Below are 21,190 nucleotides of genomic sequence, written 5' to 3'. Positions count from 1 at the left end.
TAACTAGTTACAGTTACAGTTACTTGCTTAAAAAAGTAACAGTTACAGTTACTCATTTTATAAAGTAACTCAGTTACAGTTACATGTACTTCAAAAGTAACTGTAAGTTACTTTTACAGTTACTTTCTGCTGAAAATTTTCTTGCAACAAAATTACCCAAATCGATAAATAATCGTAATAAAATATTTTGTGAAGCAAACTACAGAAACAAGAGACTTCACAGCACACAACTGACAATTGCAAACTGTTAGCAATAGGAAGGAATTCTCCTCCTAGAGGCTTATCTTCCTGCTTCAGGGAAATTCACCCCTCTTCCGAGATGTGTATATCTGTGGAATTCAGGTCTACCAAACGAAAGATGAAACATATTATAACATTAAAAGTTGTATTTAGCTTAAGAATGAGCTTACTGCTTTCGTTCAAGCTAAATAGGATTTTCAGCTTTTTACAAAACCTGACTTGCTGTATAAAGCAGAAAAGAAAATAACCTTTTACAAACTTTTATTTCTGAAGTTCTAATTAACATTAAACAATTATGAGGAGGTCCTTGGTAAGTCTCCTTCACCTGATTTATACTGAAAGGTTCAGATACAGGAATTTACGGAGAGTGCCCCGATTGTATCGGCGAAGATTCAAAAATGTAACCATACTTAAAAACTAACACAAGATAGAAGCTAATATAACACATTGAAAATTATTACTCACGGTTGTATAGTTCAGCGCTGTACTTTTAACTAGTAACGATCGACGCTAAAAAGGCCATATATTTGAGAGCTCTCAACACTTAAAGAATATTCACTATCAAATCACTGAGCACTAGTATTCTTCAACTTCTGGTTAGCACTTCCACTTCATTCCTCCTGTCTGTATCCTTAAAAAGTCCGGTAGAAGTCACCTCTCGCCGATTCATCACACTACAAGTCTTTTCGTCTTTCAAACTACAAGTTCACCATTCGTGTTCTCCTTTGGGCTCGAACTATCTAAGCACTTTTGGGTCTCGCGGTGATGAAAACTAAAAAAATGTCAACAGCTCGAACGACTGCAAACTTTTTCGCGGTTTTCCAGCAACGCACGCGCGGACTTCAACCACAAAGACCAGACGCTGTAACTCTCTTTCGCCGACTGCCCTCTTTGTGCGCCAAAAGTCCCGAACAGTCTATTACTTAAGAGAGGAGTGAAGTGTTCTTTCTCCTCATTCGTTCCGGAGGAAAAGTCTTAACAATAATCGGTTATAGATGCCCCTTCCCCCAAAAAAGACATTAGATGGACTGATCAAGGAGAGCTAATGTCTTTCCAAGTATCTTTATCTCCTTAAATATTTGACCAGCCCTCGTACATACATTTAAAAAAAAAATAGGTTACAATTCAAAATATCTTATAACAAAGTAAACACACATAGATTTTCCTTCAATTTCACATATTAATTCTGTTCAATCGTTTCTTACAACCACATAGTAAGAATAATCTCCATAAAATTACAATTTGTAAACATTGAGGCATAATAAACACATTACTCAATTTCTTTAATTACATATATACCTTCATAGATTACATAAAATCAACTTCGAATCTTTACTACATAATTTATCAATATACTACAAGTATCTTCAATCTTTTACATATTGTCTTGCAGGTTTTCTAATTGTTTTAACTGATTTACATAAATTCTCCTCTTACTGTTTCTGCAATTCCATAATTTTAAATTTTCTTCATGTTGTGATTCAATTATTTACTAGAGCGGGTACAGGCGGGTAAGTGTAAAACATTATAAAAATATTTTGATTTCTATCTTTACAAAATATCATCATACTCATGAAATTAATCTAACAGTAAACCTCCTTTCTCTTGCAATGATCTTTACCTGTCATTTCTTCTTTCTTCTTTAGCGTATCAGCATGCTCAAATTACTAATTTCAGGAAATTACATCGTACAATACGTCGCTTATCTCTTTAACAAACTATTTCTTAACTTTCAACAGAATTCTGGACATAATCTTTCACTTAAATATCAGCATGTTCTTTATTACATAACAACAATGATTTTCGGTTCGCCTTCGACCTACTATTTTTCATTTTTTGGTCCGCCTTCGACCTTATATTTTTCAACATTTCCGGTCCGCCTTCGACCTTATCTTTATGTGCCTCTCTCGCACAATATCTTAATACATACTGACTTTTACCTCATATAGCTATGTCTAAGAACTCTCATCACTTCATCATTCTATTAATGCTATTTAACCTTGCTTTCCAAAGAATTTCCTCAAATAACTTTCTTCTGAGCATGACTGTTCTACCTTCTTTCTCATTTGTTCTTCATTATTCTTAACGATTTTGAGGCTTACTTCCATATTTTCTATCTTATTATTTCCATTTTTCTCTTACTCTTTGGCATTTTTCTATTACTTCAAAGTTATTTTCAAATTCAAATTTTCATTATCTACCTGCTCATTGACAATAATAGTTACCAGCTCTTTTATCAAAACCATCATTAAACCTTTTAAATTGAAGCATAACAAGTTTCACATACCCTGTACATAAAACAACTGACATTAATTTTTTTTTTTTCAAATACTCTGATTACAATATACTCAGCATTTCGTAGTATACAAAACTAAAAATGCTTACATACATTTAACAATTTCCACTCTTTTTCATAAAAAATACACAAATCAGTATCAACATTTCTATCAAGCTAAATGGAAACTTTGTGATATTTACTAAAATATACCAACTTTAGAAACACATCATTACCAATCGACAACTCAAAATATATCTTCTTCTTGAATTATCCGTCTTGGTTATTACTTCCATTTCTAAAGATCCCTATTCGTCGTCACGATCATGCCTCTTCTTCCTTTTCTTCTTATTTTTCCTTTTTCTCTGCTTTTCATTTTTCTTCCTCTTCTTCCAACTTTCTTCAAGTAGGGAAACTATTAGTTTGCCAAAACTATTTGTATTTTCTCTTATTTCCAAAGTCTTTTCTTTTCGTTTCCGGTTGTCCGTTAGTATATTTTCCTCACTATGAGAATCATCACTAGTAACTTTCTTCTTAACTTTCTTCCATTCTTTCCTGTCTTGTTTCTTTTGGGACTTTCTTTCACGCTCATCAGATGAATGCATTGCTCTCTTTTCTTGTTTCATCCTTTTCATACTTGGGTCTGATCTTTCTGCGCTGACATTCTTCGATCCTTTATGAATTTTCTTCTTCACTTTCACTGACGCTTTCTCAACTTTCTTTGCAGCTTTCAATTTCTTTCTCTTCATTTTCTTCAATTTCTTTACTGAACTATATCTAGGTCTCATTCTAATTTTCTTCCTTTTACTGATCAGAGTCATTTCTGGTATCTTCATGTCTAAAGTTACACATTCTTTCAGTTTAGAAAACATACCATTTTTCTCATGTTTTTCGTGAAAACTTCCTTCATTACTTATAACTTCCTGAGATTGCTGTATTCCGAGTGACTCATCTTCAACTTGTTGCTTTTTCATTTCCAACACGCGCACTCGTTTCTCTAGAACCTGCACTTTCCAATCTGTCTCTCTTTGTTTATTTTCTATAGCCACTTGTACTTGATCAGAATTATCTTCTATCATTTCGCTTTTCTCACGGACCTCATTACAATCATATTTCACTTCATCTATCACGGAATGACATGATGCATTATTATCCTGAATAACGTCCTCCATTTTTTCTATCCTAGTGACTTCCGCTTTCAAAACGCCTAGTCTTCCCTCCATCTTGTCATTTATTTTTTGCATGGAAGCATTTATTATTTCCTTGAGTTCCAATTTATTCTGTTTCTCTTTCTGCTCCAATTTTCTGTATAAGTCTTCCTGCAGGAGCCTATCTTTTTCCTCTTCCTGTCTTCGTTCTAACCTATCTTGTTCCATTTTCTCGTATAATCTCTCCCATTTTAGCTTATCTTGTTCCTTATTTTCTTCCCATTTTAGGCAAAAGTTCTCCTGCGCTAGCCTACTCTGTTCCATAAGCGACAAAACTTTATTTAAAATTTCATTTTTCTTTTCCTGACCAACATCAACGTGAGATACATTTTTGTCACTTTCTTTAGAAACACCCTGTTCTTTTTCAGTTATTTTTTCATTATCATGAACTTCATTTTCAGCTCCGTTCTTGCACTGCTTGCAGGAAAAATCTTTCTCAACGCAGTCTTTATGCACCCATTGTTTACAGTCTGAACATTGTGCAGCAGCGTCTGAAATCAACAATCTGCCGCAACAAGGAGCTTTCCGTATTGTACGAGCCATGCTGCCGACAAACACGAATGAAGGTCGCAACACTCAATGTTTACATAAACATCGCCGACAACGACGCAACACAATGCCTGTTACCCCTTTCATTTCTTTTTTCTTTCACCAAGACAATCTAAGGCAACTCCCGGAAGTTTCGGACACCATATAACATTAAAAGTTGTATTTAGCTTAAGAATGAGCTTACTGCTTTCGTTCAAGCTAAATAGGATTTTCAGCTTTTTACAAAACCTGACTTGCTGTATAAAGCAGAAAAGAAAATAACCTTTTACAAACTTTTATTTCTGAAGTTCTAATTAACATTAAACAATTATGAGGAGGTCCTTGGTAAGTCTCCTTCACCTGATTTATACTGAAAGGTTCAGATACAGGAATTTACGGAGAGTGCCCCGATTGTATCGGCGAAGATTCAAAAATGTAACCATACTTAAAAACTAACACAAGATAGAAGCTAATATAACACATTGAAAATTATTACTCACGGTTGTATAGTTCAGCGCTGTACTTTTAACTAGTAACGATCGACGCTAAAAAGGCCATATATTTGAGAGCTCTCAACACTTAAAGAATATTCACTATCAAATCACTGAGCACTAGTATTCTTCAACTTCTGGTTAGCACTTCCACTTCATTCCTCCTGTCTGTATCCTTAAAAAGTCCGGTAGAAGTCACCTCTCGCCGATTCATCACACTACAAGTCTTTTCGTCTTTCAAACTACAAGTTCACCATTCGTGTTCTCCTTTGGGCTCGAACTATCTAAGCACTTTTGGGTCTCGCGGTGATGAAAACTAAAAAAATGTCAACAGCTCGAACGACTGCAAACTTTTTCGCGGTTTTCCAGCAACGCACGCGCGGACTTCAACCACAAAGACCAGACGCTGTAACTCTCTTTCGCCGACTGCCCTCTTTGTGCGCCAAAAGTCCCGAACAGTCTATTACTTAAGAGAGGAGTGAAGTGTTCTTTCTCCTCATTCGTTCCGGAGGAAAAGTCTTAACAATAATCGGTTATAATATGATAAACTTTTAAATTCCTGTCACCTGGTTGGAGCCTACCGACTGACCACCGCCAGGAGACAAATTTAGTACAACAACTTTATATTTTCCTCTTCATCCATTGTTTGCGAGAATTAATGTATCAAAGGATGGACTTTTATATCACAGCAGAAACTAAATTCCAGCTCACTTGGAGTCCAAAATCGTCAATAATTTATGACACTTACATAGCAATTTAAGTGTCGCAAAGTAACTGTAAAAGTAACAGTAGAAGTAACTGTTAAAACGTTACTTCTATAGTAAAAAAGTAACTCTGTTCCAGTTACAGTTACTCACTTTTAAAAGTAACTAGTTGCAGTTACATTTTCTCAAAAAAGTAACTGTTACTTGTAACTAGTTACTTCCAAACACTGATATATATAGTATGGGTTCAAGGAAATGACAAGTAGAAAAAGTTGCAGAAAATATCTCAAATTATATTCTACATATTTTCTTATGTTTATATTACACTGTATCTGTAACAGACGTTGGCTGTTAATATAGCTCAGCCACAACCTAATTTTTAAGCGCCGTGGTGGTCTAGTCAGCACGGCGTCTAACTGCAATGAGGGAGATCCGGGTTCGATCTTAGGTACAAATTCTTCCAGCCTTGTCCCGCATAAAGCGTCTCCGGGACTCAAACATTACCCCTGGAACTAGTTCCAGTGGGTGATGGCTCAACAACCAGCCTCAAATCAATGGGTGCCTGGGGGCAACCCCGGAGGGTAAAGGCAGCCTGAGCGTGGTGCTAACACATCTGGCCGAGATCTAGAATGTGTGTGTATCTACCACCACATCCCCTAAATGTGTCTTCATGGCACGGTGCTGTATGCACGGCACGGGGAACTTTAACTTTTTTTTCTTTCTTTACAACCTTATTATTTGACAAAACATCTCTCAACTCTTCTGCTGTGAAGTGGATTCTTGTATTTTTTTTTCCATCTTAAGCCATTCTCTGACTAGCAGAAATCAGTATCAGCATAAAAACCCCGATATTTGGTGTTTGAACTCTTCTGCTAAGTGGTGGCGATAAGTGTCCCAGAGACACTGAGGGGATGGAGTAAGGTGAAGGAGACCCCTCATATAGTTGGTTTTGTACCACAGTCATTAAGGAACGCATTTTTCTTAATGTAAGGAGGTACAAAATGTCCCTCTAGGCAACATAATATTAAATGATGACACCGTAATCCAAGAACTCGTGAACTCTGTGTACCTTCTATGTCTGCCTATGCAACACAATAAATTAAAAATCCCCCCCCCCCTTACGAAAAATTCCTGGCTACGGGCCTGAGCCGCCGCTACTTCTTCAGCAAAATGAACATAAAGGGATGTTATAAATCCAGTCAGTGACATCAGTGATCACATCAAAATAGCGGGGCAGTCAGCGCCTAAATATCTTACAAAAATGGATATTTTTACATAGATTTTCTGGTTTGCTGGGGCGAGTGAAGGGACATCTCCATTGGCATTCGCCCCCTGTCCCTCTCCGACGACGTTATAGTGTCCAGTACACAGTAATGTTTAATTTTCCATTGATGACGTCTTGTAGTCGGAACGTGTTGAAGAGTGAGTCCTTCACGCAGATTACTCATCATTCACGTTCTCACCGTCCTCAACCAAAGAGAAAAATAAAACATAACCACGAACAGAGTTCATGTAGCAGAACATAATGAGAGTGTGTAACTGTTGTTTATACAAGTGACACGAATGATTTTGTGCCGTAGGAGTGCTTTGTTTTATGTGGAAATACTGTAATCATCGAAGGAAAAATGAAGCCAGTAGTAGAATTTGAAGAGTGCCTTCGAGATTCGCCCAAGTTCAGGTAAGTTATATGTGAATTTGCCAGTATTTAATATGACAAGAGTGATATGGCGATGAACAGGTTGTACGGACTGTAGGGAAGCCTTCATTTGGCAATATGACTCATCTCCTGACAGCAATGGATTTGGCTTATATTCAGAGAGCACCTTTGTTTTACTAAACATTAATTGTACAAAAAGGCAATGCATGATTAGACATTACCCTGTAATTGTCATAATTATACAAGCTTTCATGTGTGAGGCTATCGGTAGCAGGAAGTGTGTATGATTTGCTTCCAGCTACTTGTTTTTCAGTTCCAAAATAAGCTATGACAGTTGTAAAATGGCTTACAAATAAATGAACCGCAAGAAATCATTTTCCTTACCGTTACAATCGTTAAATCATTTTCCTTATCCTTACAATCGGAACCGTTACCATGCTGTTGAATGGTAACGGTTCCGATTGTTTTATGATTTTTTTCAAATTCTCCTAGCAGAAAGACTAATTATCGTAGAGTTTTGGAAATCAAATCATTGTCACACGAAATTTGAACCTTCCATAAAGTAACGAGCACTGTTTGGATTCGAAAAGAAAAAGTTATTTATCTTGAGAAAAATAAAAGTAATTACCTTACGCAAGCATGTGCGCTTCCCACTCTGTTGACAAGCGACAGTAAGTATCGTAGACTAGTGGGAAGTAAATCAGAACCTTAGTGTATTTATTTTAATGCTAAGAGAACCAAACCTGACTTGCCTAACCTAACCACGAAAGCATATATTGAACAAAATCTTAAGTAATCGCTAAAACTCCACAGTATGTGCTAATAGACGTAAATCGAAATCGAACCATGTAAAAATTGGGCTAGAATGTACAATATAGAGAAAGTCTCCAATTTCGTTAATTTTTGGTATACTAACTAATTTTGGCCTCCTAATCACTAATCTGTTGTAAAAAACCGGGGGTCACGTCTGGAAATTGTACATTTTGATGAAAAATTGTTCGTTAGCACCAAAAACCATCCACGGGTAGCCCCACAAACCATTGACGTTAGCCCCAGAAACCATCCACGGGTAGCCCCAAAAACCATCCACGGGTAGCCCCACGAACCATTAACACGAGGTTAGGTTAGGCCTGTTAGGTTAGGTTCCATTAGCACTCATTTCACCCCTAAATTCATCGAATAAATAGGGATCGTACTAGAATTGAACATCATAAATCATTTTCTTGTAAAACAACAGCGTGGTTAGACACAATAACAGGATATTACATTTTTGTTCGTAAAACTACGCATATACACCTATATATATAAAAAATTCAATCGGCCTTTTTTCAAATTTTCATACGTGACCCCCGTTTTTTTTCAACAGATTCGTGATTAGGAGGTCAAAATTAGTTAGTATACCGAAATTAACAAAATTGGAGACTTTCTCTATATTGCAAATTCGCTCCAAAAATTGCGATAACGGATTTCTCCTAGCACAAAGACTAATTATCGTAGAATTTTGGAAATCATTGTCACACGAAATTTGAACCTTCCTTAAAGTAATGAGCACTGTTTGGACTCTGAAAAAAGTTATTTATGTTGAAAAAAAAACTTGAAAATTTCCTTATGCACTTCTCATGGACAAGATATTCTCCATCGACAAGCGACAGTAAATATCGTACAAGCGTGGGAATGAATGTAGAAGTAAATCGGAACCTTAGTAGAATGCATTTAGGGACTTTATATTAATGCTAAGGGAACCAAAGCTAACCTAACCACGAAAGCATATATTAAACAAAACCTTAAGTAATCGCTAAAACTCCGCAGTATGTGTTAACAGACTTACATCAAAATCAAACTATGTAAAAATTGCATTCGTAGCATGATGTAATCGCAATAAAACAAAAGGAACTAGGGCCAGATGGATGTTGCTCTACAAATTTATGAACTGTCCCAATCTTTTTTTTTAACGAAATTACCACCTGTATTTTTTTTGTTGTTTAGTCTTCATGCATACAGGGTCTGTATTTTAAGTAATGAGAATAAATCCAGAAAACAAAATTTATTACAGATATCGCTACAAACCTTTAGTAGTCTTCAAAGTATGCCCCTTGAGCATCAACACACTTCTGCGGGCGAGTTTTCCACGCGTCATACGCTCCCTGAAAGTCAGCAACTGGAACAGCCTTGAGAGCACGCGTGCAAGCCGCTTTGACCGCATCCAGGGTTCCGTGGTGGAGTCCTTTGAGGGCTGTTTTCACTCTGGGAAAGATGAAAAAATCTGCAGGGGCAAGGTCGGGGCTGTAGGGAGGCTGAGGAATCGTTGTGATGCCAGATTTCGTCAGGAACTCTCTAACCACGAAGCACGTGTGACATGGCGCATTGTCATGATGGAGCTTCCAATCGGCGGGAATTTGTGGTCGCACTCGGTTGACCCGTCTCTCCTTTTTAACACCCCCACGTAGAAGGAGCCATTGACTGTCATTTTTGCAGGCACACATTCCGCGTGGACCACACCTTTCTTGTCGAAAAACACAATCAGCAATGCTTTGATTCTGGACTTGGACATGCACGCCTTTTTTGGTCGAGGCGACTGCCGAGTGTGCTAGCAAATCTCGCACACGTTGTTCGTTGTCTCTGGTTCATGCGGTTGACGGGCACCCTGCACGGTGTTCGTCCTCCACGCTCTCCCGGCCTTCTTTGAACATTTTGTGCCACCGAAACACTTGCGCTTGTGATAAACTGTCACTGCCGTACGCTTGCCGAATCATTTCCAGCGTTGCTGCACCAGATTTTCCAAGGCGCACACAAAATTTGATCGCGTACCGCTGTTCCATGCTTTGCTGCATTTTGCTCTTGCACACACTACTTTGCAGACGTCCACGCCATGCGTGATCATGCCTCAATGGACGCCAGCAGGCAACTGCCGCTTGGAGCGCCTTCAAGGTCACACCCCCCACTACTGACACCAATCGGTCCCAGCGCACTCTGACGTCTAGTCGCGGCAGAAAAAAAATATTCTCATTACTTAAAATACAGACCCTGTAAGTACTGAGATGTACATAAAAAGTTGAAATAAATATTTATTATCTGTGGTTAACCCTGGAATGCTAACTTTACCTGAACAAACGCAAAGTCTAACCATTCATAAAATTTACTTTTTTTGGTTTGATTTAATAGAGTAGAGCTAAAAAATAAAAGGGTCAATCCATGTCAAGTGGTCCAGGATATGAGTAAATTGTTGCTCGACAATTTTTAAGAAATCTAATTTTCTCTGTGCAGTTACTGTACCATGTTGTTAGTTGAAAACTGTCATTATTTTAATTTTAACGGCTGTAGGTTTCGAGTGGCAGCCATATTTGTTTTCAAAGATCCGCCATTTGGTGTCGTAAGGGGTTACCGTATCTGAAATATCTTAATTATCCTATCGGTGTGGAACAAAAACCAAAATGATCAGCAAACTGTAAGCTACAAGACTGTGTATTAACCATTGTTACATATGAATTATGGAAGGGTGAAATTTCAGTTTGAAAAAGTAGGTCATTGACGCTAAAAGTCCTGATTTTAGCAGATAATATTTGCAAGAAGGGAAATGGTCAGGAAGTTGAGCTTTACTGGATAAAGAGCTCTGATATAGATGTGCACATTCACTAAGTTTCAACCCTTAGACATGCCCCCCTTTGACTCCAGCTTCAGTGAGTTGTTTTATCGCTGTTGTCTGTTAGAAATTTACTTCAACATATAATTATGAAGAACTTAATCATCTATTGTAAATATCTTTATCTTCATGTAAAATTGTGATTTTGTTGGAATACACTAATCAATAAAAATCTATCATTTTATTTGGAGGTAGCTATAAAGCTTTTACTGGACCAATGAACAGTTTTTTTTGAGAGTGAAAAATTTTGGTTAGTACCTCATTCGACTCCCTGTGACCCATAATCATTTCTTTGAGTTTAATGGTCATTTTCGATGGCTGATACTTCACTGTTGCTCTTAATGTTCACTTATGCGAGGCTGTTCCATATCACTATCTTCAGAAAAAGAATATTGCACTACTACTCACGTACACTTTCATAGTCTCTATCGTCCATTAACCATTGCAATATATGAGTATTGTCCATCATGAAAAGTCGCTTAAACACAAGAAAACCATTAAAATTCAAGAAAACGCAGAATAAGAAAATGAATAAAACAGTCCCACGGTTGGACGACACGTGAGCGTCATGCTAACATTTTGACAATGTGTTGATAGGATCACAGCACAGCTACTAATAACTGAAGGGATTGCTCCACCCTATTATATTTTCCCAACTGTAACAAAACAAAAGACGGCTAGACTGTGTGTCAAAGAGTTTTCGTATTTTACAATAGATATATAAATAGATTAATTTCAATGTTAGCGTAGTGCTAACATGTTGACCAATGGCAGGTTAAAATAGGCTATACCATTTTGAAGAAAAATTGACTTGCCACTTACCTTCTTCAAATTGTTAAAATACAAGGGTGGAAACTTCACTATTCCTTGATTGCAGTCAGTACAACAGTCAACAGCTTAATGTCATTTGATAACGAGGACTGAGTTTCAATGTACAGGGAGGTTATTGCAGCATGCCACCGCAATAGCGTCGGCCGCTTGCCGGCCCAGTCATGCAACAGGTGCCGGCAAATTCGTTACAGATAGCCCGTTACACAAACCGCTTGTTTTGTAATGTTTCCACTTTTCACAATTATAGTTACAATTACAACTTAAATAAGCACGTACCTTGTCGTAAGGATGCTGGAAAAGGTGTCCTCTAAAATACAAATATTTCTGGCACTTTATTTCTGCCCATATCGCTTCTGACAGCAATGACTCATCCAACATAAAGGATTCAATTTTTCATTCTTGTCTTGCCTTCGAATAAACAAAACCGTGACTCTTATTTTGCAGATAACACAAGATTAATCCTTTTGAACACTAGAGTCAGTGGCGTGCCCAAGATTTTCGAGGGGGGAGGTTACGTATACATTATTATGCAAAACGAAAGCGCAGATAAACGAATTATTTAACAGTGTCACTTAATTTTAACGTGTGAATATTTTTGAAGTAAAGTAGCGATCATACACTGTGTGCGTTTTTCTTTCTGAGAGCGCCATTTGAAATAAGCACTTTTCCCCTTTTGCTACTATGGGATAAACTGAATATAAAAGGCTATAACTGCTCAACAACTGCATCTTTTTAAGAAATTTAAATTCTAAATGTAAGAATGAACAAAAAGCAACATTTTATGTAAATTCCGACAATTGTGAGTCCAGGGGGAAACGGGGGCCAAATCCCAAAGTTCTATTTTCCCCGTAATTACGCAAAATTTCTGAACGTCGTAATTTCCATATTTTTTTTTTTCAAAGTTGCGGCTCTTTTGTTGTGCTTCCCTCAAAATTTGGTCCATCCAGTGTCTATAGAGCCGACGCTAGAAGCGAAATTCCTCAGATGTCGCAAGAGCGTCGGCGGCTTATTGGAGTAGTGGTAAGCCGCGAGAAGCCTCTCGATACTACGCGAATGCGACAGCTGTCGGCTACCAGTTGTTTAGACGTGTTCACTTCGGTTTGCGTTTATCAGTACTCGTGTTGTTTATACTGTGTTATTGAGTTGGTGTGCTAAAGTGCTAGTGCTTTATCGTGTGTTATTTGTTATTCATTCATTAGTTATGCCGCCAAACAAATATAGTCTTGAACAAAGATTTTTTATGTACGATACTTACGTGAAAACGAACTCTTGCAGAAAAGTAGTCAGGCGATTCGCAAGAAAATTTCCTGGCAATCCTGTTCTGGACAGACATACTGTTTACAACCTCGTTAAAAGATTACGAGAGACAGGATCTCTTGAACCTAAGAAACGTGTTTCCAGACGACGTGTTCTTACGGAAGAAAAGCTAGACGAAATTGGTGAACGACTTGAACATACTCCAAAAAAATCCCTCCATCGGCTTGCTCAGGAAACAGGCATTTCAAAATCCTCAGCACGAAATGCCACTAAATTACTTAGATTAAAACCCTACAAAATTACAGTGGTTCATGAACTGCAACCGCGCGATCACGCGACTAGAGTTCGATTCTTTAACTGGATGCTGGATAATATTGTTGCTGGCAGAGTAAATCCAGAATTAATCATATTTTCAGACGAAGCTTGGTTCGAATTGAATGGCCGAGTTATTTCACAAAACAATCGCTATTGGAGCGCAGAAAAACCTGACCTTGTGCATGAAGTTCCGCTCCATCCTGCAAAAATTGGTGTGTGGTGTGGTTTGAATGCGCACAGAATAATAGGGCCTATTTTTTATGAAGGTACTATCAATGGTGAAAGGTATCGAAGAGACATACTACAACCTTTTTTTGAACAATTAACGGACATTGAATGCCAGCAGTCATTTTTTCAGCAGGACTCTGCTACTGCTCACACTGCTTATGAATCACTTAATTTTATTGCCGAGATTTTTGAGGACAGAATTATCAGTACTGAGTTGTGGCCCTCTCGTAGCCCCGATCTTACTCCTTGTGATTATTATTTATGGGGAACATTAAAAAACAAAGTGTATCAGAATAACCCGCGTACAATAGAGGATTTAAAAGAAAATATAAGAAGAGAAATTGCCAGAATCACACCTGAGGAGCTTATGGATGTTCAGAGGAATTTCATACGCAGATGCCGGAAATGTATTGGTGTTGAAGGAAGTCATTTTCAACATCATTTATAACACAGAAGGTTAGTGATCATCATTATTATTAGTTTTAAATATAATTTTACACTTTCGGTTTGCTTTATGCGCCGCGATGCTGTCTTCCCTTTCTGTCAACCGAGGATAAAGTAGAGATGTCTAAGAAAGATTAGATGTCTGAAATAAGGTTGTAATTGTAACTGTAATTGGAAACATTACAAAACAAGCGGTTTCTGTTACGGACTATCTGTTACGCAATTTGGCGGCACCTGATGCATGACAAGGCCGGTAAGCAGCCGACGCTCTCGCGGTGTCTAAGAAAGATTACATGTCAAAAATAAAGTGCCAGAAATATTTGTATTTTAGAGGACACCTTTTCCAGCATCCTTACGACAAGGTACGTGCTTATTTAAGTTGTAATTGTAACTATAATTGTGAAAAGTGGAAACATTACAAAACAAGCGGTTTGTGTAACGGGCTATCTGTAACGAATTTGCCGGCACCTGTTGCATGACTGGGCCGGCAAGCGGCCGACGCTATTGCGGTGGCATGCTGCAATAACCTCCCTGTAGAATGGCTGAGGTTCTTTGGAAATTGTGAAAATTTTGACTTTCTATTTTTTAATCTACAGATTTCAATGTTTTACAAAGCATTAAATTTATTACAGGATGCAGAAAACACAAATAAGCAAGATATTTAGCTCCGAAGTGTCACCAACATATGCTCAATTCTTCACATCCCGGCCCACTTTCACCACTTTTATAAAAGCAAATTTCATTCTACATGCACAAATACTTGTGAAAATTCTAAGACTAACGTAAAATTGCTATCTGTGTCAAACCAACATTTGTAACCTAACAAGAATGTCAGATTGCTACCAACATCCAACCCAACACTTTGAACCTAACTACAGAAAATTACCAGTATCTTCAGATATCTTCTTGCCATATAAATTTATCACATATGCAAAACGTAACAAATTCACATGCATACCATTTTGTGGTTGCAGGGGTGAAATGTATCAAGTACCACCTTTTTTACAAAGCTGAAATTTATTTCCAGATGTTGAAACCAGAAATAAGCAAAATATTTAGTACCGATGTGTGACCAGTGTCTTGTCAAAAGCAAATTTTGTTCTACACGCACAAAACACATGCATATTTGAAGAATAATGTCATGAAGTTATAACTAATACTGCATAAAATCACTAATTTGTCAGTTATAACTTCTCTGTAGCTAGAAACTGACTGATGTTCATATGAGATACAATCTTCACAAACCATGCAAAATTTTCCACTTTCTTGTGGGTGTATAGAGGGTCACCAGCACCATAGTGGAAATATATCCTTTGGTTTGATCCTACTGGAAAATAAATTATAAGTGGGATCCAAACCACTGTGCAGTGTGCCTCCATCAGGGATTGAACCTGGGAACGCTTGATTAGAATGCACCATTACACGATTTGAGTATGCTTATGTAGTCTTCATAAGAGTTTGATGAGACAAAACTGTTATTTGCTTCATTAACAGATTCATCAGTAAATCTATTTAAAAGGTCTTCAATTTCTAGGTAGTTTAGTCTTATATCCAAAGTATAACCTAACATCTTCCCCAACAGAATGTTAATATCAGGGTTTCTACCAGTCTGGAAAAATCAAGATTTTTGTAGTAGTGCAGTAAAACAAAGTAGGTTTATGAACAAAGAAAAAATAAAATTTGTTGCAGACAAACTATACTTCAGTTCGATATACTGAGTATTTAAGTAATCCAGAAAAAGGAGTCATGTTTTGATCTATTTTCAAGTAGAAATCTACTACAGTAAGTGGCTATTAGCATTTACAATTTCCTTGTTATAATTTTGGATTGTGGTTGGTTGATAATTGGATTAATACATATGTTACTATAATTATTTATGCTATAATTATTATGATTTTTTAATTTAAAAAAATCTTTGTTAACCATTGGGCAATATATAAAAGCTACCCCCTGATCCAACAGTCAATTTCTGTTCAGTTTCCCTTCTTGTTATTACTTTTAACATGTGAAGTAAATATTCTAAAAACTTATTTAAGTGGAATTTTAACTCTGGTGTTTACTTAAAATGTTGTGACCTTCTTATGCACATGTTTAAATACATGAGTTGCCCAAATGATATGGTCTGGACAATTCTTGTTCTTTGCCTGGTAAACCTGGAAAAGTCAGGGAATTTTGTTTTTATAAAATTGTAGACACCCTGTAACATGACTTCTTTGATAGAACAAGCATACACCCACAACAATCTGCCAATTTCACACAGAACTGACTCATTGTAACTGAACTACGTATACGGATATATATGCATACATACACCAGCAGTCAAAAGTACCACAAAAGCAGATGATGCATGAACATATGCATATAACATCTCAAAAATGCACCTAAGCCAAAGATAGAACATGAAATACTCACAGTAACTGTAATCACTTGTAAAATATACGAGGAGGACTGTTATTTACGAATACACAAAGTTATCAAGATCACTTCTCCCAGCACACTAAGCAGCTGTGGATGAGGGGTGAAGGTACCAAATAGCCCAATATAGAAATACGGCCAAAAAAGTTTTCTTTATTGTAAATTTTATGAATGGTTACTATTCCAGGGTTTGAAATTATCCATTGACAGGAGAGTGATTGAAATTATGAGATTGCACTTTATTATTATTAGGAATGTCACTCCCATCCAGTTAATCATAGACACTTTAAGAAGGCAATAATTGCAGTTATGTTATTTATTGCCCAATACTTAGTTTTTGCCTTTTGAACGTGTTTTGTAGGATTTGGCTACCACTTTAAACTGCAGGTCTAGCCCCAATTAGGGCATCTTGGCATACAGTGGACTCAAATAAACTTTAGAAACTTTTCATGTAGTTTTCTTATAGTTTGCATTTGTTTATATTGACATGTCGTGGAAGAGAATGGGTGTGTACATCATAAATACAATATGTTGTATCGTCTATATATGTACAATTTGTTCTATTTCACCATATGCAAGCATTCAAGCTTTTTATTCACTTGTGTTTAATATTAATCACCATTATGTATTTTACAGATCTGTGCTGGAAGAACAGGAATCAAACATAGATCAGCTGGAGCAAAAACTGGATAAAGTGAGTATTTTTAATATAGTGGTACTCATTAATGAAAAAGTATCTGAATTTGAGAAACTGTTTTTTTATAGCCCATTTTTTTATAAAATAAAGTGCAATTTTTTTAATGTCTTGTAAAGTCACTTTAGATGTTTACATGTAAACTTTAGTTTTTCATTAACAAACTAGTCAGGATACAGGTGAAAGTAAAAAACACTAAGTTGCTGACCAAGGCAGTTTATTAAGATATAAAAACACTTAACATGTAATGTTTCAACCCTGTATCAGCTTCTTCCTCAGATGACGAACTAAACTAAAATGATGAAATATACTACACACAGAAAGATGACATACACATAGCAGGGTCACAACAACTCGCAAACAAATCAAGTTGACAGTCCTTATCTAGGAAGATTTGTTTTTGTGTGGCTAGTGACCCTGCTATGTGTATGTAATCTTTCTGTGTGTAGTATATTTCATCATTTTAGTTTAGTTCTTCGTCTGAGGAAGACCCTGATACAGGGTTGAAACATTACATGTTAAGTGTTTTTATATCTTAATAAACGGCCTTGGTCAGCAACTTAGTGTTTGTTAATATGGAAACAGGCTTAATTATATTACAGGTGAAAGTACTTGAATACTTTGACATGACTTGATGTTTAACTTTAAAAATGTTAAAATTTTATTGAAAAACTTCAAGATTCTGACCAATATACCAAAATAATGAAAAAAATTTGCAAAATATAAAAGAGCAATACTTTCTTGTACTAACTGAAGGGAAACTGACTACTAGTGGTAAGTTCATGTTACTACATTTAATGCCGGCAAAGCAATTTTTTTTTGTATATTTTTATACATTTGGCTTTAATATATGGGTAATTGCTCATTATATATTAATGCAAACTATTAAGACTAGCTCCTAAACCAGAATTTACGTAAATTATTTAGAGAACTTAAAGACTGGTTTACATATGCCACTGATCATTCTCCATCGCACCCTTCTGACTACTGGATTTTGTCCCCAACTGTACACAGGGAGGCGAGGGAACTGAAGACAAGTGGCTATTTTAAAAAAAATATGCAGTATGCGGGCCTCATTTCCACTACTGCAAAGACAGGAGAACACTGCTGCATTTGTCATAGGCAGTTTTGTTACCTCAAGAGAAATTTCCCTTGGTACAGGGAAATTTAGGTCCAATCTTAGGTGAAGAGGTAGATTTTATGAAATATATAGAAACTGACTAACATATTTGAAGTTGTTGAACTTCTGTCTTTGATTTACTATCATGCCTGCATTTGTGTTTTATTTCTATCACATCTAATTACTCTAAATGGGTGAATAATAACTATATAACATACATAATAATAGTTGTGGTAAGCAAGGTCAAATTTTCAGAACACAAAAGTGCTGACTAGTATCATCATCTTCAAGGACCTAAAAAGATTATAACTTTTCCTCAATATCTGAGCCTTTAATATCATGTTAAGTGTAGGAATATACCCGTCTACCTGATAGTACGGGCTGCTTCAAAATGATGTGAACGATTTCAACTCCTTATATTTTTTTATTTTTCGTTGAAATTGCTTTAAATTTTAAATGTCATTCCTAAAACTCTCCAAGTTTTTTTGATAAAATTTTGAACACATTATCTCACAAATGTTCTATGTGAGCCCCGTTTGTTACCCTGCATACATCAATTCGGTAATCCAATTCTGCCCAGACCCGTATTAACATGTCTGCATCAACAGTTTGCACTGCAGCAGTAATGCACTCCTTCAGTTCATTGACATCTGCGAGTAGCGGAGGTTTGTATACAATGTCTTTTAGATGTCCTCACAGAAAAAAATCACAGGGGTTTAAATCCGGGGATATTGGTGGCCAACGTAGTAACTTTTGATCATTTTCAGTAGATCGCCCAATCCAGCTGTCTGGCAGTCTTGTTATTAAGGTAATTTGTAGTAAGCATGTGTAGGAATGTTTGTCCAGTCACAGTTTCTTCGTGAAAGAAGTATGGACCGTACACTTTGGTAGATGAAATGGCATGAAACACATTAGTCTTCGGTGAATCATGCAAAACTTCAATGATTTGACGAGGATTCTCAGTCCCCCATATCCGAATATTTTGCTTGTTTACTCTTCCTTTCACATGGAACGTAGCCTCATCACTGAAACGAAGTTTGTCAATAAAAGCATCATCACCACTGCATAACTCTAGAAATGACTCAAAAAATTTTGCGGGACGTGTGATCATTAGGTGTTATATGTTGTAACAACTGCACTCGATAGGGATACATCTTTAAACGGCTACGCATTACGCGCCAAACAGTTGCTCGAGGCATTGTTAGCTCTTGACTCACTTTCCTTGTAGACTTTTGGGGGCTGCGTTGAAAACTAGCTTGAACTCTCTCGACATCTGCCTCAGACGTGGACAGTCTACCGGACGATTTTCCTTTGCAAATGCATTTTTGTTTTGAATTTATCATACCAATTTACGTATGGAGTTCTTGGATGGTGGTTATTTTCGAAATTTCGTACGAAACTCACGCTGAACACCAACAGCAGACTGACAAACGTGAAACTGTAGGACGCAAAGGGTTTTCTCGGCACCACAGGCAGTCATCTTGGAACTTATCACCCTGCCACCTAGTGGAGAAATTTGGAACTACTACGACCATTGCAAACAAAACTCGAGGATATGGTTGAAAGTATTTACATAGAACTTTTATTGTTGATAAAGTTTTATCGCTCCTGGAACGGTTTCTTATCGTTCAAACCATTTTGAAGCACACTGTACACACTGTACACACTTCCCTCTACACCAACATACCTCACTCCCATGGCCTCCGCTCCATAGAATTCTATCTCAATAGCAGACCCAAACCTCACAACCCCAGCACCAACTTCCTGACCCACCTAGCCCACCTTGTCCTCACTTGTAACAACTTCACCTTTGAAAATCAAAATTTCCTACAGATCCGAGGTACAGCCATGGGTACCAGAATGGCCCCATCGTATGCAAACCTCTTCATGGGCAAACTTGAGCAAGAGTTTTTGGCTACCCAACCCCTCCTCTGGCTCCGCTTAAACGACGACATCTTCATGCTCTGGACACATGGAGAACCATCCTTGTCAGCTTTCCTGGACCAACTTAACCACTTCCGTTCCCTCAAATTCACCTGGACGCACTCCCCCAACCAGATCACCTTCCTGGGTGTGGACGTGCACATCGAGGGAGGACACCTGACTACTTCCATCCACATAAAACCCACCAACCACATGCAATACCTACACTTCTCCAGCTCCCACCCGTTCCACACCAAAAAGCCATTCCATTCTCTCTGGCCCTCAGGGGCAGGGGACAGCACCTGAACACTTCACCCACCTCCCGCCAGAAATATAACCTCCGCCTACACCAGGCCCTGGTTAACCGTGGATATCCCTCCATCCTGGTCACCAAGCAAATATCGCGAGCTGCCTCACATACCACTACCACCAAGAAACCTGCTGCCACCAACCCACCTGCACTCATCACCCAATATCATCCCCACCTCAACAAAATCAGGCACACACTGCACTCTCTTCTCCCAATTCTCCACAGTGATCCTGAAACCAAAAACATATTTCCCGACAAACCCAGAGTGGTTTTCAAATGCCCCCCAACCTCCAAAACATCCTGGTCCACAACACTCCTTCACCACACATCCAACACCCCCCTGCCCATAAATGCAACTGCCCCAGGTGCAAGACGCTGCCCCATCCTCATCACTTCTCACACCCTCCAGGTGCACATGGCCACTGGCAAATTTACCCTCCATCCCAAAGGGACCTGCCATGCCTCAAACCTTATCTACATCCTCACCTGCAACATCTGTGGTGATTTTTACCTGGGGGAAACATCAACGGCCCTCAACCTCCGCATCAATAACAACCGCTCCTCCACCCACAACCTGGACTTCACTGTCGCCGTCCACACCAACCACCACAACATCAGTTTCAACGACTGCTTCCGGGTAGCGATCATCCATCTCCTACCCCAACCAGCCAACACCTCTGTTCGCAAAAGATGGGAGAGGGCCATGAGTGCAACCACTCCACCTGGCCTGAACAAAGCCACCCAGTAATGCCCAACCCTCACCCACCCTCCCGCCCTCCTTCCCAACTCATCCTACACACGCAGTTTACGACGAGCCTGGTGACGAAACAGTGTTTTTTTTGTTCCACCCACCGCTTCTTCTTCGATGGGGACCTGGCAACTCTGCAGGGCCCCAACTTCCGGTTCCGTC

At 38.0% G+C, this 21,190-nt stretch overlaps 1 protein-coding gene across 1 annotated transcript in view; it reads left to right on the top strand.

The window, feature by feature from the left end:
* Nucleotides 1–6,843: 6,843 nt before the first annotated feature.
* The window catches only part of CenB1A (Centaurin beta 1A), a 95,592-nt gene continuing 81,245 nt past the window's right edge, over nucleotides 6,844–21,190 (top strand). The window contains exons 1-2 of the mRNA XM_083120395.1: nucleotides 6,844–7,124; nucleotides 16,870–16,927. Of these exons, the coding sequence (XP_082976521.1) occupies nucleotides 7,072–7,124; nucleotides 16,870–16,927 (111 nt within the window). The 5' untranslated portion in view covers nucleotides 6,844–7,071. The remainder of the gene's footprint in view (nucleotides 7,125–16,869; nucleotides 16,928–21,190) is intronic.

The sequence above is a fragment of the Lepisma saccharinum genome, chromosome 4 (genome assembly GCF_977018435.1).
Source record: "Lepisma saccharinum chromosome 4, izLepSacc3.1, whole genome shotgun sequence".
NCBI lineage: Eukaryota > Metazoa > Arthropoda > Insecta > Zygentoma > Lepismatidae > Lepisma > Lepisma saccharinum.
The sequence above is the reverse complement of the archived record's forward strand: the minus strand, read 5'-3'. Positions and strand labels throughout refer to the sequence as shown.